This window comes from Drosophila ficusphila, unplaced genomic scaffold (assembly GCF_018152265.1).
Source record: "Drosophila ficusphila isolate 14025-0441.05 unplaced genomic scaffold, ASM1815226v1 contig_286, whole genome shotgun sequence".
NCBI lineage: Eukaryota > Metazoa > Arthropoda > Insecta > Diptera > Drosophilidae > Drosophila > Drosophila ficusphila.
Genome location: NW_025064189.1, coordinates 2,838,244 through 2,858,917, shown reverse-complemented (window position 1 = coordinate 2,858,917; position 20,674 = coordinate 2,838,244). Strand labels below are relative to the sequence as shown.

The following is a 20,674-nucleotide window of genomic DNA, read 5'->3' as shown; positions in this document are numbered from 1 at the left end:
TTTCGCCTGGAAAATATCAACTTGAGTTTTGAATTTTTCATTAATATTTAAATTTTCTCATGGACTAGATAGACTTTGTCAACCATTCGTTTATCAGCATGGAAAGACCTTTAAAGTAGAAGAGTATATTTTAACATTGTTCTGTAGCACTCCGATTTTTGTTTTTTATCTTTTTTTGGTTCGCCATAACAAAATAGATGATATGGATTTAACTTAAAGTAATCTCTGACTAGATGCACATCCTGTGGAATTGAGAAACATAAGACTAATAAATTATAAACAAATTTTGAGTTAAATTTCATTTTAATTGTTGTATTTATTTGCATGGTATTTAATGATCAAATGGGACAAATGATTCAAACGTGATAGACTTCATTAAAATGCGGTGCTGTGATAAAGCATGTTTTGGATAATAAAAAATCATATTTAAAGAGTCATTACTTTCACTATAGACGTACAAAATTCAATTGGCTAATTAAGAGTAAGGTACAAATTATACATATACTTTTAAATTCAGAACCGTACAGTGTGTATAAAATATGATTGAACTTAAGATTGGTCTGTTTTGCGTTCGGGTTCAGATTCACATGATATATAAAATAAATTACATTGTATGTGCGGGTGTGTGTGGGTGTTGTTGTGTTTGTTTTGTTTGTTAGCTTTAGTCACAATTAATCTCGTTGGCTTCAATTGCAATACGATCTAAGAGAAAGTGTTACTAAACTTAACAAATAAAATGCTACAATTTTTTCAGCCTCGCCGCCGACAACTTGGAGGCTTACAAGTCGGTATCATAGTAGGTATATGTATATATGTGTATATTATAAACTATTATCATCACATTGTAAACGTTAAGTGTTTCTCATTATTTTGTGTAATCCATTAATCTAAGCAAAAACGAGTACATCGTAGTTTTAATGTCTTTTGTGTTTAAGCTTAAAACGCTGCCGAATATCCGTCGATTGGACTTCTAATTCCCTCGCATTCGCATTCGCATTCAGCCTGCCTCGCTCACTCTGATTTACGCTTTTATTTCGCTTTCGAAAGCAGTGTCGGATGGGACAAACTGAAAACCCGTGAAACTTTTCGAAGCCGGTTCCGTTTTTTGGTATGTGTTTGTTGTTTTCTGTTTTCATTCTTTTTAGCAGTTTACTGACGTAGCCTACGTACAATTGTAAATAAATTAGCACTTAAGAGATAGTGTGGCCTAAACCTACTTGTAGGTCGCAGCAGGATAGCCTAAGAAATGTGTGGGATTAGCTCGCGTCGCGTCGCGTCCACCACGCGCCAAAATGTAACATTTTCGCATTCGCATTTATAAATAAATTAGCCGTAGTATCACTTATTTTGTATTTTAAGAAAATAACCAAACTAATTCAACTATAAAAACTTAAAAGGATAACCCAGAACGTGGAAGAGGCCTGTTGTTTAGTTTTGTTTTACACTTAAGGAAAGCAGCACGAGTCACGATCACGAGTATTCGTTCGTTCGCTCGTTGCAGCAGAGAGCGAGTGGCGGGCTGGCCGACTTAACCTACCGCTACTACTATACAAAATGGAGCACAGCGTCTCAGCGTCCGGGGATCACCGGCCGCCATCCCGACCGCAGCCCGATCCGCCCTGCAGAGCGGGTCCGCAGCCGGGCGGCCGGGCCGAGCCGAGTTAACCTGATCGGAGGAGCGAGCTTAAGGCAGACACCTCACGACATCTTGATGCCCAGGGCGCGACTCGAGTACTCGTACACCACGTAGCTGATGGACACCGCCGGCAGCACCTTGAGGAAGTTGGGCGTGATGCCGCGGTACAGTCCCGTCAGGCCCTCCTGCCGCACGATCTTGCGGAACAGACCCGTCATCGTCTCCTCGCCGCTGTGCGCGTCGCTGCTCTTCAGGGGTATTTGCGTCTTCCGCTTTTGATTGGCAATTGTTTCGGCGGCTGCAAGAGAAAATGGGGAATATAATTATAGCTTTTTCGGTAATAAAAAGGAAAATAGGAAAGCACTAAGTATACATTGTATTTTACTCATATGATTTTTAGAAATAATAACTACACTATCCTTTTCAATGAATAAAGATGGAATCAAAATTATAATTAATTTTGCAAGTTAACTTGGAGTCTATTTTGTTTTTCACTAGATAACTACAAAACCGTTAGATCTTTTTTTCCATTAAACTCTACCAACAGATGTGCAGTTATTTAAATTCCTCGAAGCACACACTCTTGGTTGAGTGATTCCGAGAAAAACCTTGAATAACAATGCTCACCTTGTGCCTGTAGCCGAGTGCGCACCAGGGCCAGCGGGTAGGAGCAGAGCTGTCCGAGTGTGCTCGATGTGCTGCCACAGGCCAGGAGCACCAGGAAGCTGGGCTGCTCGTTGTTGTCGTGGTTGGCGATGTACCGTCGCTTCAGCGTCTCGTACACAGCCAGATCAATGCCGGCGTAGGGCAGGATTCCCAGGATGTTCGGCACGTAGCCGCGGTAGAAGCTGCGCACTCCCTCGTGCTTGTAGATCTTGGCCGCGGCATCGGCAATGCCCGCGTACTGGCCCGTCTTTCTGAGCGCCAGTCGCGTCTTTAATACTTCCATGGGGTAGATGATGGTCTGTGAAATACCGCCTGCCGCGGCGCCCGCGTAGAAACGCTCCACTATGCTCATTTGCCGGCTAGCGTCGTCTCCGCGGATCAGTCGCTTCATCTGTTCGTAGGCAGCGAACTTGAAGGCAGTCTCCGGGGCAATCTTCAACACATTGATGCCATTGCCTCGCCACATGCTCCGCGATCCGCCTTCGTTCAGCATGATGTGCATACACTCTGAGATTCCCATTCTTTGCGTTTGTACCTGAAAAAGGAAATAAATTTGGTTAGATATCTATGGGAAGGTTTTCTTTTAGCTAAGTAAAACTTACTTGCAAGTACACTTTGATCCTGTCCAGCGGCGCTGTGCACGTCCGGGAAACTGCTCCGGCAATGCCACCCGCCACCAAATGTCGCCACCAGAGGCCCGTCTGCATCTCTTTCTGTGTGAAGTCATCAGGTACATTCATATCCTCGCCTATGTCGAGGTACTGTAAGGATCAAAAGGCACTTGGTTAGAAAGTTTAAAGACTCTAGGTGTGAGATTGTAAATCTAGGTTTAAGTTTAATGAATTGTTTAGCTACTCGCCATGCAAGTTATAAGATATCTACACTAACATTTAACATTTTAATAACAAAATAAATACATTTGTATAATGAGTTTTAAAGTTCATAGCGAACAAATCAGATAGTGCTAATACAGTAATCAAATACTAGAAATTAAGAGCAAAAGCAAAAATTTGGCAGTGTATGGTAATACAATAAACAAATACAAACAAATAAGAGTAAAAGGAAAAATAAAATGAGTTTTTCTGTGCAATCTTTTTGTTTCTTTTCCATGTTTTGAAAATATTTCAGAAACTACCAAAACTTCCTCGGGACGACGACATTCTTGGACGTTTTCCCCAAAGTTAAGCGGATGATTAAGAGCCTCCAGCACCATTAGCTTATCAATTAACCACCGTCTGCTTTTGCTCTTCAAAATAAACCAGGTGGTGCTGCTGCCGTGAGGTAATACTAAATAATAATGCAAATTGCTAGTGCAGAATGCAAAATGCAAGAGAGTGATGTGATGGGCGAACTACGCAATCCACACGCGCAACAAAAATCCCCATCGGCTGACTGAGAATTGCGGAAGCGGGAAAAAAAAGAGCGATGCAGCCGACAGCCGTAAACAAAGGTTATATCATTCACATTAGTTTGGCTGCATGTGGATGTTCTGTGTACAATGTATATCTAGTTCGTGCCGCAACTATATACTTAATTTTCTCGATTTCTGTTTTCTTTTCAGACGTGTGCCCCACCCCGAAGAAAATAATTATAATTGGCTCGCCTCTCGTCTGCCGCCAATTGGTTGTGTAATTTGGCAAAAGCAAATCCCTTTCAGAAACTAACGCCGAATGGCTCTGAATGGAGAGTGAAATATTATTCATTTCTATGAATTGTACAGCTTTTGGGTTTAAGGCGAATTAATGCCGCTGATAGTCGGAAAGCTGTCTGAAATTGATAACAATTATCAAGTCTTGTGATGTTTAAAGCTTTCCCGCGAGCAAAAATTGAACTGAATCCGAGTGATTCCCGCTAACAGAATTATAAAGAAAATTCAGAAAAGGTTATTACACTTATTCCCCTCACGGTCAAATGACATTGAAGTTAATTTGGACAATAGTCATGCAAATAATAACAGCACTAAAGTGATTTGTTTACCTATTTAGCAAAGCAAGATATATCCAGTATAGTCCGGTAAACACATCCGACTCGGATGTGCCAAATCATTTTGCGTGTCTGTCACATTCGCACGGTGACAATTTCGGAAAAGACTCTTCCAGAATTTTAATTCAACCTTTGATTGCGATGATAACAGAGGGTTAAGTTCACCGAATGGGTTAAGTGGGATTAACAACATAAACAACTTCAGTTTGCACTCTCAATTAGCGACTGGCAATCACATGGGCTGCCCATTCACTGGATTGTGGGAATGTTTTCTGATCATTTAATGGAATATTAATCCGACGCAATAAGAGCGATGGAATTTTACGGAATGTAAATTGGCCTCCCAAATGCAACGTCACTCCTGATGGAATTGATCATTTCCGAATCGTTTTATATACATTTTATCTACAGTCACATGACTGCCAAAAGAGAGCTTTTTTTTATAGACAATGATCTATTTATAAGATAGCCGTGAATTTGGCGCACGAACGTGGAAATGGCCGTGAAAGGAGCGCAGTCTTGGCCGAAAAGAAAACAGGTTAATAGATAACTGGGTTTTTTTCGAAACCATGAATGAATGCTCTTTGATTACATAGAGGCATTTACAAGCTTTTCAATACCTTCGTCGATGAAGCATGGCGCGAAGGCTATCGGTTACCATTATTTGGATTTTTTCAAGGCATATAGATGGAGTATAGATCATCGACCGTCTGATGAACTTGACTCATGCCAGCAGAATTTGCTCCAACGATCTTGACGCGGGTTAAATCCCCCGTCGACGTCAGCGAGTTTCAAAGTAAACATTCAGTGTAATGTAAATATCAGCACGTTTATAAAGAGAGAAAACTGTTGACGTCACGGAACTTGTGGGGGCTTGACCAATTATCCAAGTGGAGGGGCCAAAAGGGAGGTGCTCACATGGCAAACATGACTCAGTCGCCCACTATGCGTATACTTTTTACACTCATATTTTTTGAGGCACATTAACACACATACGCCCTGTTGGCCAAGAGCACAAAATCGTGACGTTTGCCGTCACTTGGCAACAACTATGAAAAAAAATGTATAAGATAGAGAGAAAAAGAAGGAGAGCCACGCGAAACGCAAATCTAAGTGTGCGTTCGTGAGCAAAGTATGTCGTCTTCGGCGATCGTTAAAGTTAAAGACCGCCGTTCAGGGAGAATTCGGGGAGGAGCGACGCAACGGACCGGTTCCCTATCAGCAGCACTTCACCCGACGAAGCTCGTTTTAGCCCGCCATCCGTCCATCGATCGATCGTCTGTTGCTATGCGACTTTTACGTCCATGGGGCAACTTTAAAGAAAAAAAAACACGAACACCAAAACCACGACGAAGGCGACGACGCACCAAATGAGTTATTGTGTAAGTACAAGTGCAGCGAACAATTGCAGCAGCTGCGAAGTTGAATAGCGGAATGGAAATTGAATCGCTGCCATTTTGAAGGGTATTTTTAGAGGCACAGGGAGAAAAAAAATATCAGAAGGGGAATACTATTTCCATTAACAAAAGTACATTCAAAAACTTTACCATTGCAAGCTTCTTTCTTTATCTTTTACAAATTATTTCTTAAGTTCTGTTTACATTAACATGATAAATATTTTGCAAACCAATAGTTTGTTCCGCTTCTCTTGGTTGTTCAATAAATCTTTGAAAACAGAGACTGCCTCATGGCATGATTCCCATTGAACTTCCAGGAAAAACCACAAACGATAAGATTAAAATCCAGTAAATAGTTAACGAATGAGTCAGCTTCCGCTGCACTTGGCCATATAAAGTATATAAATTCTTAGAACTTTAGACTAAAAGGCCATAAAAAAGGGGCCTGTCGATGACCTACCCGTCCCATCATATCGCGGAATATGACCGCAAAGTCCTCCATCATGTCGCCCGCGACTGCCATATGCTGAATATTGTGGTAATCGACGGGCAGATTGTACTGATATGTGCTATTCCGCAGCATCTTGTCTAGTTTGCACTTCTTTGCTTCCGATCTTGAATTGCGATTTCCGTTTCCGCCTATTTTAGCGCCGGAATGTGGCTTTCACTGGTCAGTCAAAACAATTGCAAAACTTTCACTCGAAGCTGTGACACAATATATATTTGTGCAGCTCTCTTTGGCTTTTGGGTTTTTCTATATTTCTTTACTATAAATTATCTCGTCGATGCTGTGGCCTTTGCCCGATTCGCTTGATTGCAATTGTATTTACACACTTGTCGCGAAAGAGAACAGCGCTCGAGCTCAATTATATAACTACGCTCCAGTGCAGAAGCGATTTTTATTTCAGTGGGGCTTGAGAGTGTTTAACGCGCGCACAACCAACGCGGGAGCCAGCTGACTGAAGACTGTTTCCGAATCCGAATCCGAGAAATCGTGGAACTGAGAGCGTCGGCGATCGCGGACGAAGCTTCGCGATTTGTAGTTTCCCGAGAGCAAATTACAACCGACATGGGCCTGTGCTTTTCGCGAGTCGCGACTATAGTACCTCCTCTCTCCTCTCTGTTTTTCCCCCAAAATTTTATTTGATAGGGCAGCGCGCGTGCGGCCTCTGAACAACCCCTGCTGCTGGGGAAAATAAACCCCACCGCCCAGAATCGGCGGCTTCTTCCCAATTAGCCATCATTGCTTGAGCCTATTTGACACGCATCTCCCCGCACACCCCTCCACGTTTTTCCCCACACTTTGTTCGCCAGTCAAAATAAACAAATTAAGGAAGGGGAACGTCTGGCGATAAGGGATCGAAGCCATATATACCCTAATCAAAAACATCCAGTATCCTGTACTACCTTCTATATATTTTATGTGGAAAATTACAAGAGGAAAGCTAGGGATTTTCTGGGAAAAAGTAGAGCTAAAGGAATTATTTATGATTTTTTATGCACATTTTTTTTTCTTTTCTTAGCTTTGTCTTTGAAAAATAGTTTTTAAAGTCCCTTTTAAAAATATACTTATTTTTTATGCCATCACAATTTCTTTTAATCCTAAGTATATAACACTTTTTAATGAAAATTATGTAATAACCAGATATGTGAAACAGGGAAACTAAATAGAAATAACGAGTGCATTTTAAGGAAGTTTTTAGCAAAGTATTCAGGAAATTTATTCTACTGAAAGAAAAAACAAATTTCTCTCAAGTTCAAAACCCTGGAGTGCGAAAAGTAGCCAATAAACGATAACTTCAGTCAATGGGCCAGACACTTTTGGCATTTATTTGCCTGTTATTGTTTACACGTTTCGAATCTTTATCATGAAGCGACTTTTCGCATGGCTAACCGGATCGGACCGACTTAACACCATCTCTCGAGGGTCTGCCACCGCGTTGATAGCCACATGACGGGCGTGTGACTTTATTAGCTTCTCGCCTGGGTGACGCTCTCTCCGGAGGTGATCCTAATTGTTTACAGCCGGTGGAAATTTTTTCCACTTCATTACTATGCATACGTCATATTCGCAAATAAGTTTTCTGATTAGTTTAAAGCCAGTCCAAAAGGTTCGTACGTACCTTTCGCGCGTCGTCAACAGAAAACACATTTAGAATTCAATATAAAAACGCAATATAAATGTGTCGCGCTCTTATCAAACAGCAAAAAAAACGTTGGAAAACAAGCTAGTCATTGAAAACTGAGCTCTGACCACAAGATTCTAGACTATCGCTCGAGATAAGAAGAAAAAAAGTCCGAGAAAGCCGCAAACACACCCATTTTTAAGGGCCTGTCCCTGGCGTAAGATGTACTTAGTTGTAAGCGATACCTTAAGGGGAGGGTAAGGTTTTAAAAATTTTTTTTAATATTTTTTTTTTTTTTTTTTCTGAATGATTAATATGTCGAGAACATTGTGTAAAAATTTTGAGTCAATTAAAGTCAAACTAACGGAGTTACAGCGTTTTAAACAACCGTATTTGGGCGTATTTTCACGTATAAAAATACTTTGAATCGATTTTGCCGAACACGCTATTTTCAAAGTCGGTGCCCCTAATAACTTCAAAACTACTGCACCGATCTTTTTGAAATTTTAAATACTATTTCTGTACATATTTTACGAGGTAACGCTGTCGAGTTTTTTTTTTTTTTTTTTCATAATTTTGATTTTGCAATGAAAAAATTACCGATTTTTTCCCAAAAAATTGTGTTTTTCACTTCAAAATCTTCCAAAAAATTAAAAAATTGCAATTTTCAAAAAAACTTTACAGCGTTACCTGGGGCGAACTATTATCTAACGAATGAATTTTCATTTTTTGATTTCGGATGATCCAGCACCGAGTTATGAGGGGCACCGCAATTCAACTTTTTTTGGCGACACGTCCGGACAATTGCTACCATTGCCACATTTTTTAATATTTTTTTGTAAAAATTTGGTAAAACATTCTTCTAATGTCATACCTTAATATACCGTTGGTTGAATAAATAAATTTTAACTATGTCGTCAGGAAAAAAATCTCAAAAACATGGCTTTTTTCGCATGATTTGACCTTACCCTCCCCTTAACAAGCTGGAATTAATTTACGATGCTCAATAAATATATGTGGTTAACTGCACCGGGTGCTATTCAATTGCCTACTTAACGAGCACCCATCGGTCTTAAATTGCCAATGTCTCGTAATAATGAACAACAATTCCGAGAAACACTTGAATTATATGATCGCGACCGTCATGCAAGCAACATCCACGTACTTATCAAATGAAGTTGTCCAAGTCCCAACTGCGTGTTAGAGATATGTCTGTTATGCCTTTAAACTTATACAATATTTAGTTTGTCGGCTCACTTTGAGAGGTTTCCAGCAAGGAATGAAGCACTGGTTGCAGCTGCTGTCTGGAGTTCTCGAAAAAAAATATCACAAGTGCGCGGCAGTTACAACTTCTAGACTGCGGACTTTGGCCAAGAGTGATTACAGGGAGCACAATTCGAGTAAATATTTTTCGCAACATACTAACGACAGAGCAAATAGATGAGTGTGTGGGTCTTATCGGCGCGAAAATGTGTCCAATCTCTGGGCGAATCAATCATCGTATTGCAGGCAACTTAATTATGGTCACAAACTTAATTAAAGGCCAGTTAGTGCGATTGTTTCGACGTGACCCACCACCGCTCACACTTCTTCCTGTTCATCAGGTTAATGCAATGCGATTGCCATTCCGGAGAGTCCAGCCCTCTGCTGACCTTGCAGGGTTCCTAAAAATAGAAGCGAAACGGGACCTGTCTAGTTTGCAGTACGTCAGAGCCAATGAACCGGCTACCGAGCATTCGCCATACTAAGTCTGCTGCTTGACAACAATCCCGCGGAGCCGGTTGACCTTAAGCATTCAAGTCTGCACAGTCGCCAGAGTAAAAGCAAATAAAAATAAAGCACAAAAAAACCTGCGACTGATAATCAGAAATTTTGAAAAAGTGGTTCCAGACATTCGAGGAGGTCCAAATTTCGATTCCGCTAAATAATATGAATATACAGAGGCGTGTTCATTTGATGTCACTTTTCAGTTACATGGGATTGATATAAATGGTGGAAATTACCAGTGACAGTGAGCAAAAGATGATAAAAGTAAACAAAATGATTACGCGGACAATGCGATGACATCGTCACCTGCCTCCGCACACAGAAAAAAATTAGATAATACCATTACTTTTCAAAAGTTCGAAATCAACTTATCAATATTAAAGTATAATCAAGATAAATATATAAATTTCTAATTACACTACAGCACAAAGAAAGCAATAATGACAGTGAATTAAAATTGAATTTTCTAGAAGAGTCCGCCATTTAGTTAGGTTGTTTGGTGGTTTTATAAGATTTTATTCAACTCAATGATTAAGCTTGGACTAACCACATATAAAAACCAATTGTTTTCTTTTCCTTTTATTTTCCCTCCATTACTCACAAAAGAAAACTTAGTCAGCCAATGAAAGCCATATGTTTTCCCCCAAAACAAAGAAATTAAGTTTTTTGCCATTTAAGGAAACCACTTTAATTTAATCTTTTGATCATGATCCACCTTTTTCGCCGTGTAACTAAACATGCTGGGTATTTCTGACAATGTGAAAATTATCCCGATAAGAGGGCGGGACAATATCATAAACGGACTTCCCATAAAACGTGATTTAAAAAAGTCTGATGAAATAAGCGTGACATTTGCGTCATCCACAACGAAAAGAGAGCAATTAAGAGAGTCCGGCCAATATAATAAAAGCTACGACTTTTCAGCGGTTCGGTCCTCGAAAATCGGCCGATCTCAATGCTCTCTTGGGTGAAGGTAAAACACTAGGAAAATAATACACATGCAGGCAATACAACTCGTGGCTGATTAGCGAATGGGACTGGATGATAAAGCCTTTCTCGGTGGGTGGGATGGGTGTGTTCAATGTACGTATGTGTTTTCGAGTGCCCCGCTTCTACGTGGGGAGGAGGGTCTACAACAATATTAATGGTAATCGTAATATGTAACTTGACGGATATGTACCTTCAGATCTTCCTCAGTTAGTCAGGAGTGGTGTGGGTGTAGGAACTACATTTGAAAGTTTGGAGCGTTAGGTGTGGAGTGTTTTTGTTGGTTTAATTTTGTTTTGGATATGGGCAAGGATAAGAATGGTAAAAATTGGCAATTAGTTGAAAGTACGAGAACATTAAACAGCTACAAAGGTACTAATATAGATTTCTAGGCAAAAACGAACGCGATTGAACAAATACTATGAAGAATATCAGACGGGCAGTGGAAATCCAATTAAAGACCCACTGTCCTCTTCTCTTTAACACAAGAACTTGCACTAAATACTATTGATTTGGGTTAGTCGCTGAATTTACTTACAGTAGAGTGCCGCCAAAATTTAATTAAGTCGTGAATGTCCGTCGAGGGCGCCAAGAGCATAAAGTCGCGCCACTCGTTAAAGCTAATGTTCAGGCTGCCGTCCTTATCCATTCTGCAAGATAAAATGTGTAGTTAAAGCATTGTTTATCCAGATTAACAATGATTTAACCAACCTGGTGAGCAGATTCCTAGCCTCGTCCAGGTCAATATCAAGACCCAGGTCCTTGAATGCGGAAATCAGCTCCTCCAAGTCCACTTTGCCTGCATAAGAATTAAAATATTGAACTCTATCACCTTCAAATAAGGTAAGTACGCACCATCACGATTTTTATCTAGGTGCGAGAACTGCAGGACCAAGTTCTTCTCATGTTCCCGCACATAATGCAGGAACTCGGCGAAGCCCACGTTGCCGCTCTGATCCTTGTCCGACTGTTGAAGGAATTTCTGAAAGAAAAAAAACATTGCAATTAATAAGTAAGCAAGGAAAAATCATACGGAATGTTACTGGGTACTATTTACTCCTGGAATATTTCTAGAAATTAGTGGTACCCGCTGGAAAGCTTCTCGCATAATGAGCCGCTGACATGAGTATCGACCTGAATCGTTAAAACAAATCAATTTCCCGTATCATGAGGGCTTCGCCAGCGGAAACCATAAAAATATCCTCAGCCGTCTACACATTAACCCTCTGTGTACCAGCTAATCCAATTCTGATTGCTTTTTTAGGCTTGTCGAACTACTTGTTGCATGTAATTTCACAATCTGATGATTTTTACAAGATAATAGGGTTTTCACCACAGGCTTATTGGTTATAAAAATCATGTCATTGTTAGCTAGCTAACGTCAAGTAAAAAATCAGTATAAATCCAACAACCTTTCAAACTATTCCATTGTTTTGTCAGAACTGTTTGTACCTCAATGTTTATATTTTTATGAGCGAACAACTACAAGCTTGTTTTGGCTTAAATGTAAATAAAGCGGGTATTATTAGCCATGCACAGACTCTGCTAATCAAACAAACACGTCTGCGGTCAAAACTAATGTGCTCATCCAAAAATAGAATCACGTCTATTGTTCTCTTTTTTGGCAATTCTCTTGTTTTAATGAACCCTTTTTTTGGCACAGATATGACACACTGATACGAAGGGTTAAGCTGCCCAGGGTCAGCAGCCATGCCAAATGCTTCGCCCAGATCAGGGAATGCTAATAATGCACATTGCATAAATTAAGATTTTCAGATACGACCGGCATTCAAGGCCACATATTATTGATCTCTACCTTTCGCTGTTTTTCTTTAGAATAGAATATAACAAAGGCATTGCAAATCCCTGAGAGAAGACCCGGGCACACGTGGCAAACTTATCTCATTAAATGATATGTATATAGTATTTATTAAGAATAAATATTTGTAAGACTCTTTTGAAGATAGTAACTGTATTATAAAAACTAAATACATAATGGTTTGCTTTATATACGAATAAAAAGATATTCTGGGTGGTTAAAGCTTTAAGAAAAAAAAATTAAATCTGTGCAAATCAAGAATTACTTTCAACAATTTCTATATATTTATGCCATCCTTTTAATAACATAATACAACAGATGAAAAGTTATACGACTGCCCTCACTAATTGGATGCTTTTATTTAATAAAAGATTATTGGGACTGACCAAAAATACACAAGGCAATAACCAATACACATATGTTTCAACAATTAAACGGAACAATGCTTTAGACAACTAACAAAATACTTTTCCTATGAATAACAAAGTCTCTGCTGATTTTCTGCTCCATTTACTCACCTCCGCGTAGACGCTCGACAAGCCGAACTCGTGCAAGGCCGCCGAGAGGTCGTGGATGTCGATCCTGCCGTCGCCGTCGCGGTCCAGCTTATTGAAGATCCGCTCCAGCCGCTCCTCGTCCTCGATGGGGATCTCGGTGGGCAGGATGGAGCCGGAGCTGGCGACCTCGTACAGGTCGTAGGGCGTGGCGGCGAGATGGGCATGTTGCAGGCCGAGATTCTGGCCGTGCTCATAGCTGGCGGATAGGGTGCGGGCGGAGTAGGTGGCCTGCGCCTGCTGGGCGAAGTTGAAGTTGTTCTTGTTGTTGGCCGGATCCGGCGTCAAGTCTAAGTCGATGCGCTGCTGCTCCTGTTCCTTTGGCTTCTGATCCTTCAACTTGTAGTCCTGCTCCGTTTGATCCTGCTGCTTGCTTACTGCTAAGGATGCGCTGTGTTCGATTCCAACTTGCTTTCTGACCATTCTCCACACTCGTGTTTACAGTTTACCTCGAGTTTTTTACTGGCAGCTGAAGGATATCTCTGGGTTTGCTAGTCTCTCGATTTCTCTAGGGGATAACGTGCTGGGATAACTGCTGCTCTGCTTTTATGGCCGGCACATTTTGGACTGCTCGGGGAATTAAGTGGAAAAATGGTGGCCTGAAAGGAATCATATATTGTATACACTACTTATTTAATGTTATGTCTGGGGAAAAAATAAACAAGCCTAGCGTATCGAATTTCCCCCACGATGAAGTCATCTGGATCGTTTCTTCTTGGCTGCAAAAAGGTGACAATTTCTGGCACTTGGACTTCCATTGATTTTCGCAGCTAATTTGAAGGCCACAGCGCTTCCGGAAAACCTTGAAAACCAGCAGCTTCACGCACACGCACATGTCTCCAAAAAATTAGAGGGGGAGTGGAGGTAAAAGGGAGAGTTTCCCTCGGCAACTCGAACTTTCTACTTGCAAGCGCAGCTTTAAATGGGAAATTATCCGTGCTCTAACACACTTTCTCGTTTTTGTTCGAAATTATCCACCTTTCTCAAGAGTTTCTCCAGCCGGGTGTGACTCAAATTTCACGCGAAATGCTGCCAATTTGGCAAAAATTATTCTGCACTCGCGATTTTCTTGCACACACACACTCAAGCGAATGGAATGTGGATATGCAAAAGAAAGTGATAAACTTAAATTTCTTTCTTTAGATTTTTTTTGCAATTACCTATTAAATGGGCTTTAGATCAGTTTGTCTGGTTTTACGCTATTCCTGTGGCTATTTGGCGTAAAGGGAAAACATAGAGAACTCTTTAATTTTAAGCGAAATCGAATTTTGGTTTCACAGTGTGACCACGGAGGCTTATCTAGATAAACATCTTAATGTGCTGGGAACTACCTAAAATATACCACGAAAAAGGTTTGTGTCACTGGACAGTCGAGACTCAAACCAATAATAGATTTTTGCCAGATGATTTACATGGTCACTCGATCTATTTTAAAATCCGTTTAGTAGGCAAAATATTTGTTTAATTCAACATGGATTTAAGTCCAATGAATTATGTTATCCTTGAAATCAAATAAACTTCACCAGCACAATAAACCAATCTATACACTTGTTAACATAATATGTATTTTCTCATCTCATCGCAACCTTCAGAATCCTGGTATATATATTTTAAGCTAATTAATTCGTTAAGTAGATCTATACAAAATTGGTCTAAACTGTGGAAATAAATGGGAATAGTTGCACAATATGTTTGAAGTTGGAGCATGCCGGTAGTTTTGGGGAATACATATTCGTTAGTTACATTAAATGCGCGCACAACAGCCTCGGCCTGACATCAAGACACATAACAAAGTAGACACAACGAACTGAATGAAATACAAAAAACAATCGCACGGATTCTAATTCATCAACAGGTCCCAGGCATCGTCCTCGGCGGTGGCTTTATTCCCCGAAGCAGAGGCAGCCGGCTTGGACTTGACATTCTTCACATCCAGGTTCTCGAATCCTTCGCTCAGCTTCTGCGACGTGTCCTGCAGTTTCATGTTGCGGCGGGCCGTCGATCCGCCGGACGGAGCGTTCTGGTAGGACGTCTCCGAGCTCTGGTAATTGGACGACTCGAAGCCGGACCAGTCGGCATCGTGGGTGAGGCCGGCGGTGGCGTTTCCTCCGCTGCTGCTAAGCTGATTTTGGTACGAACTGGAGCTGGTCAGGTGTGTCTTGTTGTTGGCGTTATCCTGCCAACCGCCCCAGTCGCTGTCGCTTACGCCGCTCTGCTGGCCCAATCCGCCAGCCAGATTACCGCCCACCGAATTGGAGCGCTGGTAGGCGCTGTCCTCGAAGTTGGGATCGTTGTAGCCGCCCTGGGGCGAGGAGATGTTGCTGCCCGCCAAGTTGTTCCAGCCTCGCTTGCCCATATCGGTGACCTATAGTTGTAAATAATAAGAAGTAGGGATATGAGTTTTGTGATGCCTTTACAGGGTTAAACTGGGCATTCAACTGCAAACTACAGACCTTGCTGGCCACATCAGTAACTCCGCTCTGAACGGAATCTAGCAAGGTTCCTTCTTTAATCTACAAACAAAAGCGATAATAAATAATACAAATAAGAAATATACAAACTGAATAAACAAACCGATTTGGGATATTTGCTTTCACAGATTCGTTCTATTTTGATTTCAGTGTTAACAAGGTTTTTCAACATCGTTACTCAAATATTAAAAATAGCTTTAAAAGAAAATTATATTTTAAAATATCAATTTATTTAAATTACTGTCTCAAAAATCTAAGAAATAAATACTACAAAAAATAAATTAATTCAAGTTCAAAATGAATAAAAATGGAAATCGTATTTGTAAATCAGCAATAATGAAATCAAAAGAAAATTAACCAAATCCGGAAGACAAACGGTTCAATTTTATAAAGACTTACCTTCGTTGAGGCCAAATTGACTGTGGTGACGGCCTTCTCCTTGGCGGTGTTGGCCAACTTGGAGGCGTTCGTGGAGAAAAGACTCCAGCCAGATGCCAAAGTAGACAGCGTTGAGTCGATGATTTCCTGAGATTGCGTTTTCGGTGGGGGTTCACGTGTGAACCCGAAACCTGCGTACTTTCCGCCCTGACTCGGTGGCAAGTGTCTGGAATAACACATGAATTATACAAAATGCTTAATTGTATGGTTCGAAAAAATTACTCTGGCCTTGAGGCGTTCTCCACTTGGCGTCTGCTGAAGAATTCCTCTTTCTGGTCCTTAAACTCCTGCGTTTGGTACTGTTGATAGCCTCCAGTTTCGCCGCCTCCCCCGTTTTGATAGCCTCCACCGCCGCCATAACCTGTTGCACTGGGACGCGATTGGGAGCTGCTGTTGTTGCTGGAGCCTCCCCCTCCGCTATAACTATTACTGCTGCCCACTCGCGCTTCCGCTTCCTTGAGATCCCAGTTCTTGCCCTGGGCCAAAGTTGCGATTTTATCCCGGTACAAGGCCGCCGCCTTGGAATTGTAACGCTGGGTAATTGGCGCCCGTTCGTTCCAATCCGGTTGATCTTCCAGGAACTCGCGGGCATTTCGATTGCCACCCGCCTTCATCTTTTCCAGCTCGATGTCCTTCCACTTATCCATGGTAACAGATCGCACGAAGGACAAGTGCACTCCCAGACTGCGATGTTTGCCAGAGCACTCCAGGCATATCCAGATGCCGTAGGTCACTGAAACCCACTGTGGATTGTGGGTGCCACACTCAAAGCATTTCTGGGAATTTAAACAAAGAATTATTAACTTTGTTGGTTTTGTGTGCCAAGGACCAAACCCACCGAGTTCTCATCCTGGGGCTTCAGTTCCTGGAGCACCCTTCGCGTCCTGGGACTCGCCATGGCAACTGGTTTCTATGGTTTCTGAACTTTTTCCTAGTGGATTGCCCAACTCTCGACTTTAGTTTCCGCAGCTGATAACCGAGTTGCTAATGAAACTTTTGCTGACGCTGGCGCTGATTTCTGTGCAATCTTGGCCACAAAGTCGGGTTTTTAACTCCCTGACGCTGCTAAAGAGCCTTTAAAATCCACGGATCGCGACGGCCGCTTGGTAAAACACATTTAATGGATTCGCAAATTTTTTGGAACAGCTGAGACGCTTGGAATTAATGGCGAATTGGCAAAAAAATAGTTAAGCGTGTCCCACTTGGAATTGTTTTACAGTGTGGCCAAAACACACCCGCAGTTAAGAGACTCCGTCTACAAGTACACCTTTGCTTATCGATATATCGATATGTTCTATGAAATAGGCGGACTATTTGAATATTTTTAAAATCACAAGTCGAACAAACGCGACTCAATAGTCATTATGAAGAAAATTTTTCTGCAATTGAGTCTTTTATTTTTAATTTCATGAACAAAATAGTTTTTGTATAAAAGGTTTTAAAGGAAAAAGTATGTTGCTTGTATTGTTTTGTTAGCTTTAATACATTAATAAACAAATTTTTATGTTGTGATGGGTTAAAAAATTAGCTGTATTATGGCCTTAGTCAAACATAAAATAATTTTTAAATTTAAAAAAAAATCAAAAACAATTAAAAAAGTAACAAAAGTAATAAAGTTATATCAAAAATGCAAAATCAATTTCGATAAGCATCAATTCTTATTTATTATTTAATAAAACAACAGTCTGAAAAATGATGTTTTATAATACAAAAAAAAAAATCTTATTATTTTTAAGCTGTACTTATATAAGCTGTCCAAACATTGCGGAAAATCTCTCTCCATCCTACAGCAAATTCAATTAACCTTACTGAGAGGCATTGCCTTTGTTTCTGGTTTACCATAACACATCGACGACGACTCCAACAAATTATACATTATCACGCTGATCTGATTCCCAGATCTTATTCATGTGCCGACCACTGGTGACTGGAGATGCAGCTCCGATTTCGCTGCGTCATCCCGAAAAAGTTAATAAAAACAGCGATTTATCACACTCCTAACAGTAATCAATCTCCTACCGATTGTCGGTTCGGATTTGGATTCGAATTTGGGGCTTCGGATCCCGGAGAGGGGAAATTACTTACATGATCGACTTCAATGCAAACAGACCGCGGGTGGCATGCCACCAAAGATGTAAAAGGAAGCCGGGAAATCCCAATTACGTGATGAGGCGCCGCTGGAAAAGAATTTCCCCGCACTTTCTTTTATTTCCAATCCGAAAACCGAAAAGGTAAGTGACCACACACGGATGCACATAATTCAATGCCAACGGATTAGCATATAATTATGCACAATATTTCTGCAGATCAGCTTTGCCTGCCCACCGCTAATTCCCTTTCAATTTCCAAACTTGCGCATTTATTTAAGTCAGCGTCCTGGGTGCTCTGCCTTTATAATTGGCGTCGCACGCCCAATTGAGGGGGCGTGGCAGATCGGATATGAATGCGTGCGGGTACGAGCATATAATTGCCGCGGCGACCGGAGGATGTGTTGAATTGAAAAGCCTGCCGGGTAATCCGATCGATCGATTCTATCCCGGTGTCCAGCTCACCAGTTGACCAGCTCCCCAGCGGAGTTGCGACTCCTGGCCGCTGCTAAGTGAGCCGGGCGTTCCTGGCTGGGCACTCGCTCGACGCTTTCAACAACTACTTGTCCTGCTGCCGCAGCAAATTCGATGCACTCAAACAAACGTATCTAATATACTGGACAAATTAACAGAAAAAATAAAAATATTTCTTTAGAACTAATTGTTTAAGAAACTGATAGGCACTTCAATTTGTTTTAAATTATTTAAAATATTTCTGTATTACTGTAAGCATTATTTATTTATATTTTTTAAATTTGTGAAATAAATGTTCACAGTTAAAACTCTTTTGGTATTACCAACGATAATATTATAATAATAATTTATTATTGATTTTGTTTTAATTATATTTACTTACTTATTTAATTTTGGTGCAAGAGGGGTTTTTATTATTTTTGAGTGTTTCCCGCTGGTGGTCTTATCAGAAGCCGCGGAGTACTCCCCGATCTGCCAGAAATGGCATTGCTGCGCATCCATTATCGGGTCTGTCACTGCTCTTGCTCGGCGTGGCCACGCCCCAAAAAGCGCCACTGGGCATTTTGCACTCCGCTGGAGTCCGCCGAGGTCCACTAAGGTCCACTGAGGTCCACTCTTAAGCTCCGATTTGGGTTCGGCTCTGAGTTATTGTGTGGATACGATCAAATTATAGGCTTAGGCTTGCATTAAACTCGCATAGACGTCGTCGGTTGGACCAAACTAAAGGTGGATTCGCGTTCTCTCTGGAGAGGATGCGCATTTTATCATCGGGGCATCCGGTACCTCCTCTGGTTGAGTCCCCTTCTCCTTCGGGGCTCCTCCAATTGCACCCCCCGCAACTTGTCAACACGTGCAAAACAATGCTCGAATCGCATTCGTATTCGGATTCGCATTGGCAGTCGTTGGATTCCCATTCCCAAATGCCGTGCAAATGAATTTGAATTTATGCAAATGAGCACACTGTTCGCACGCCGCAGCCACAAAGTCTGCGCAGGCACAGGTGAACTCCCCAAGAACCCAAGAAGGAGCCCTGGATCTAAGGCAAAATAAAAAAAACTGAGGATCAGCTAAATGAAACGCAGGCGAAATAAAATAAAATCGCTCGAAATTGCACCAATTAAGGGGAAATGTATGGGCGCTCTGCAGAAAAAAAAAAAAAACAGAAAAGCGGGGGGAATGCAGATTGGTCTGCATTTATCAGCGATATTAAAGCGTTAAGTGAATTACTTATTCTCCTGGTCGCAGCAATGCGTTACCTTTCATGTCCTGCTGTCTTGTATACCCCTCCTCCTCCTCCACAGGAACCTCCTCTCTGCCATCCTACATATCCAATCCCAATCCTCGGCGAGTTGTCAATGCCGATGTCGATGGCCGCGATCTTGCATGCGACAATTATATAGGCCCTGTGTGCTGTGCGACGCCAGTTTGGCTCCCGATCTCATGGCCAAAAGCGGCAACTCTCAGCACTCTCAAAGAGGGCCAAAAGCGGTGAGGTGGCTGCCTGGAGGGGCCGTATAACTAGTGATCGGCTACCGGAGTCGCGAGGCTTTGGCCATTTCTGGTGCCGCTCCTCGCCGCTGATCGATTCGGGCCCAATCGATCGGCAGCATCATGCAACCGCGCACAGCCTTCAGCTTCAGTTGCGACTTCAGATCAGAGGGCAGTGGCGAATCCAGGGGGGTTTCATGGGGCTAAGTTATCCCAACTTTAATTCCACCATATACACCAAGAATGTTTAGACTTTAAAATGGTTGAAAAATGTCTACTGATAAATGAATTATTATTTCCAATCAAAAATAATCACTTCTTTTATAAGTAATTCTGCCATATGCCATCGTCTTAATATTTGAATAGCATTTCATAATGTTTTATATTGACATAATGATAATTTTATTTTCAACTATTAAAATCAAAACATATAACTGTGCGAAAAGTTTTCCCAATTGCAAGCAATCCATAATGTCAACAAGTTCTTTTGAGGAATTTATTTTATTTTATTTCTGTTTAAATCGAGTTACTTTTTTGTATTAGGTATTTATTTAATATGTACCCCAAATAATATCTCCCTAGTTCGCCCCTGGTCCGTAGTCTTCAACACAGTCCCATTCCTGCTCCTTAGCTTAACAAATCGTGCCAAATAACACAACATAATGACAACAAAGCAGACGACGACGAGTCCGCAGACGTTGTCCACTTGGCTGCCTTTTGGCCAAGAGTTGGAGTTGGAGAATCGGAGTTGGAAGTTGGAAGTTGGGAATTGCAAGTCGGT

At 41.3% G+C, this 20,674-nt stretch overlaps 2 protein-coding genes and 1 long non-coding RNA gene across 4 annotated transcripts; 1 reads left to right on the top strand and 2 right to left on the bottom strand.

Moving 5' to 3' along the window:
* Positions 1–291: 291 nt before the first annotated feature.
* LOC108089484 (putative calcium-binding mitochondrial carrier F55A11.4) lies at positions 292–14,215 on the bottom strand. Of its 2 annotated transcripts, XM_017187761.2 has the most exons (8): positions 14,096–14,215; positions 12,900–13,534; positions 11,418–11,544; positions 11,274–11,361; positions 11,101–11,212; positions 2,905–3,063; positions 2,264–2,837; positions 292–1,934 (listed from the first exon to the last, which is right to left on the bottom strand). In XM_017187761.2, the coding sequence occupies exons 2-8, from the start codon at positions 13,356–13,358 to the stop codon at positions 1,699–1,701; spliced, it is 1,755 nt and encodes a 584-aa protein (XP_017043250.1). In that variant the 5' UTR covers positions 13,359–13,534; positions 14,096–14,215; the 3' UTR covers positions 292–1,698. The 2 variants fall into 2 exon arrangements, with proteins under 2 accessions (XP_017043250.1, XP_017043251.1); XM_017187762.2 differs by lacking the exons at positions 11,101–11,212; positions 11,274–11,361; positions 11,418–11,544; positions 12,900–13,534; positions 14,096–14,215 and adding an exon at positions 6,143–6,658.
* A 263-nt stretch (positions 14,216–14,478) lies between these two features.
* LOC108089602 (ADP-ribosylation factor GTPase-activating protein 1) lies at positions 14,479–17,062 on the bottom strand. Its single transcript, XM_017187959.1, has 5 exons — positions 16,683–17,062; positions 16,067–16,620; positions 15,806–16,010; positions 15,389–15,448; positions 14,479–15,300 (listed from the first exon to the last, which is right to left on the bottom strand). Exons 1-5 carry the CDS (start codon positions 16,740–16,742, stop codon positions 14,776–14,778), a joined length of 1,404 nt encoding a protein of 467 aa, XP_017043448.1. The 5' UTR covers positions 16,743–17,062; the 3' UTR covers positions 14,479–14,775.
* A 703-nt stretch (positions 17,063–17,765) lies between these two features.
* LOC122319900 lies at positions 17,766–18,713 on the top strand. The gene is made up of 2 exons (XR_006245373.1): positions 17,766–18,075; positions 18,151–18,713. It is a non-coding gene; the product is annotated as an uncharacterized LOC122319900 (long non-coding RNA).
* Positions 18,714–20,674: the final 1,961 nt, after the last annotated feature.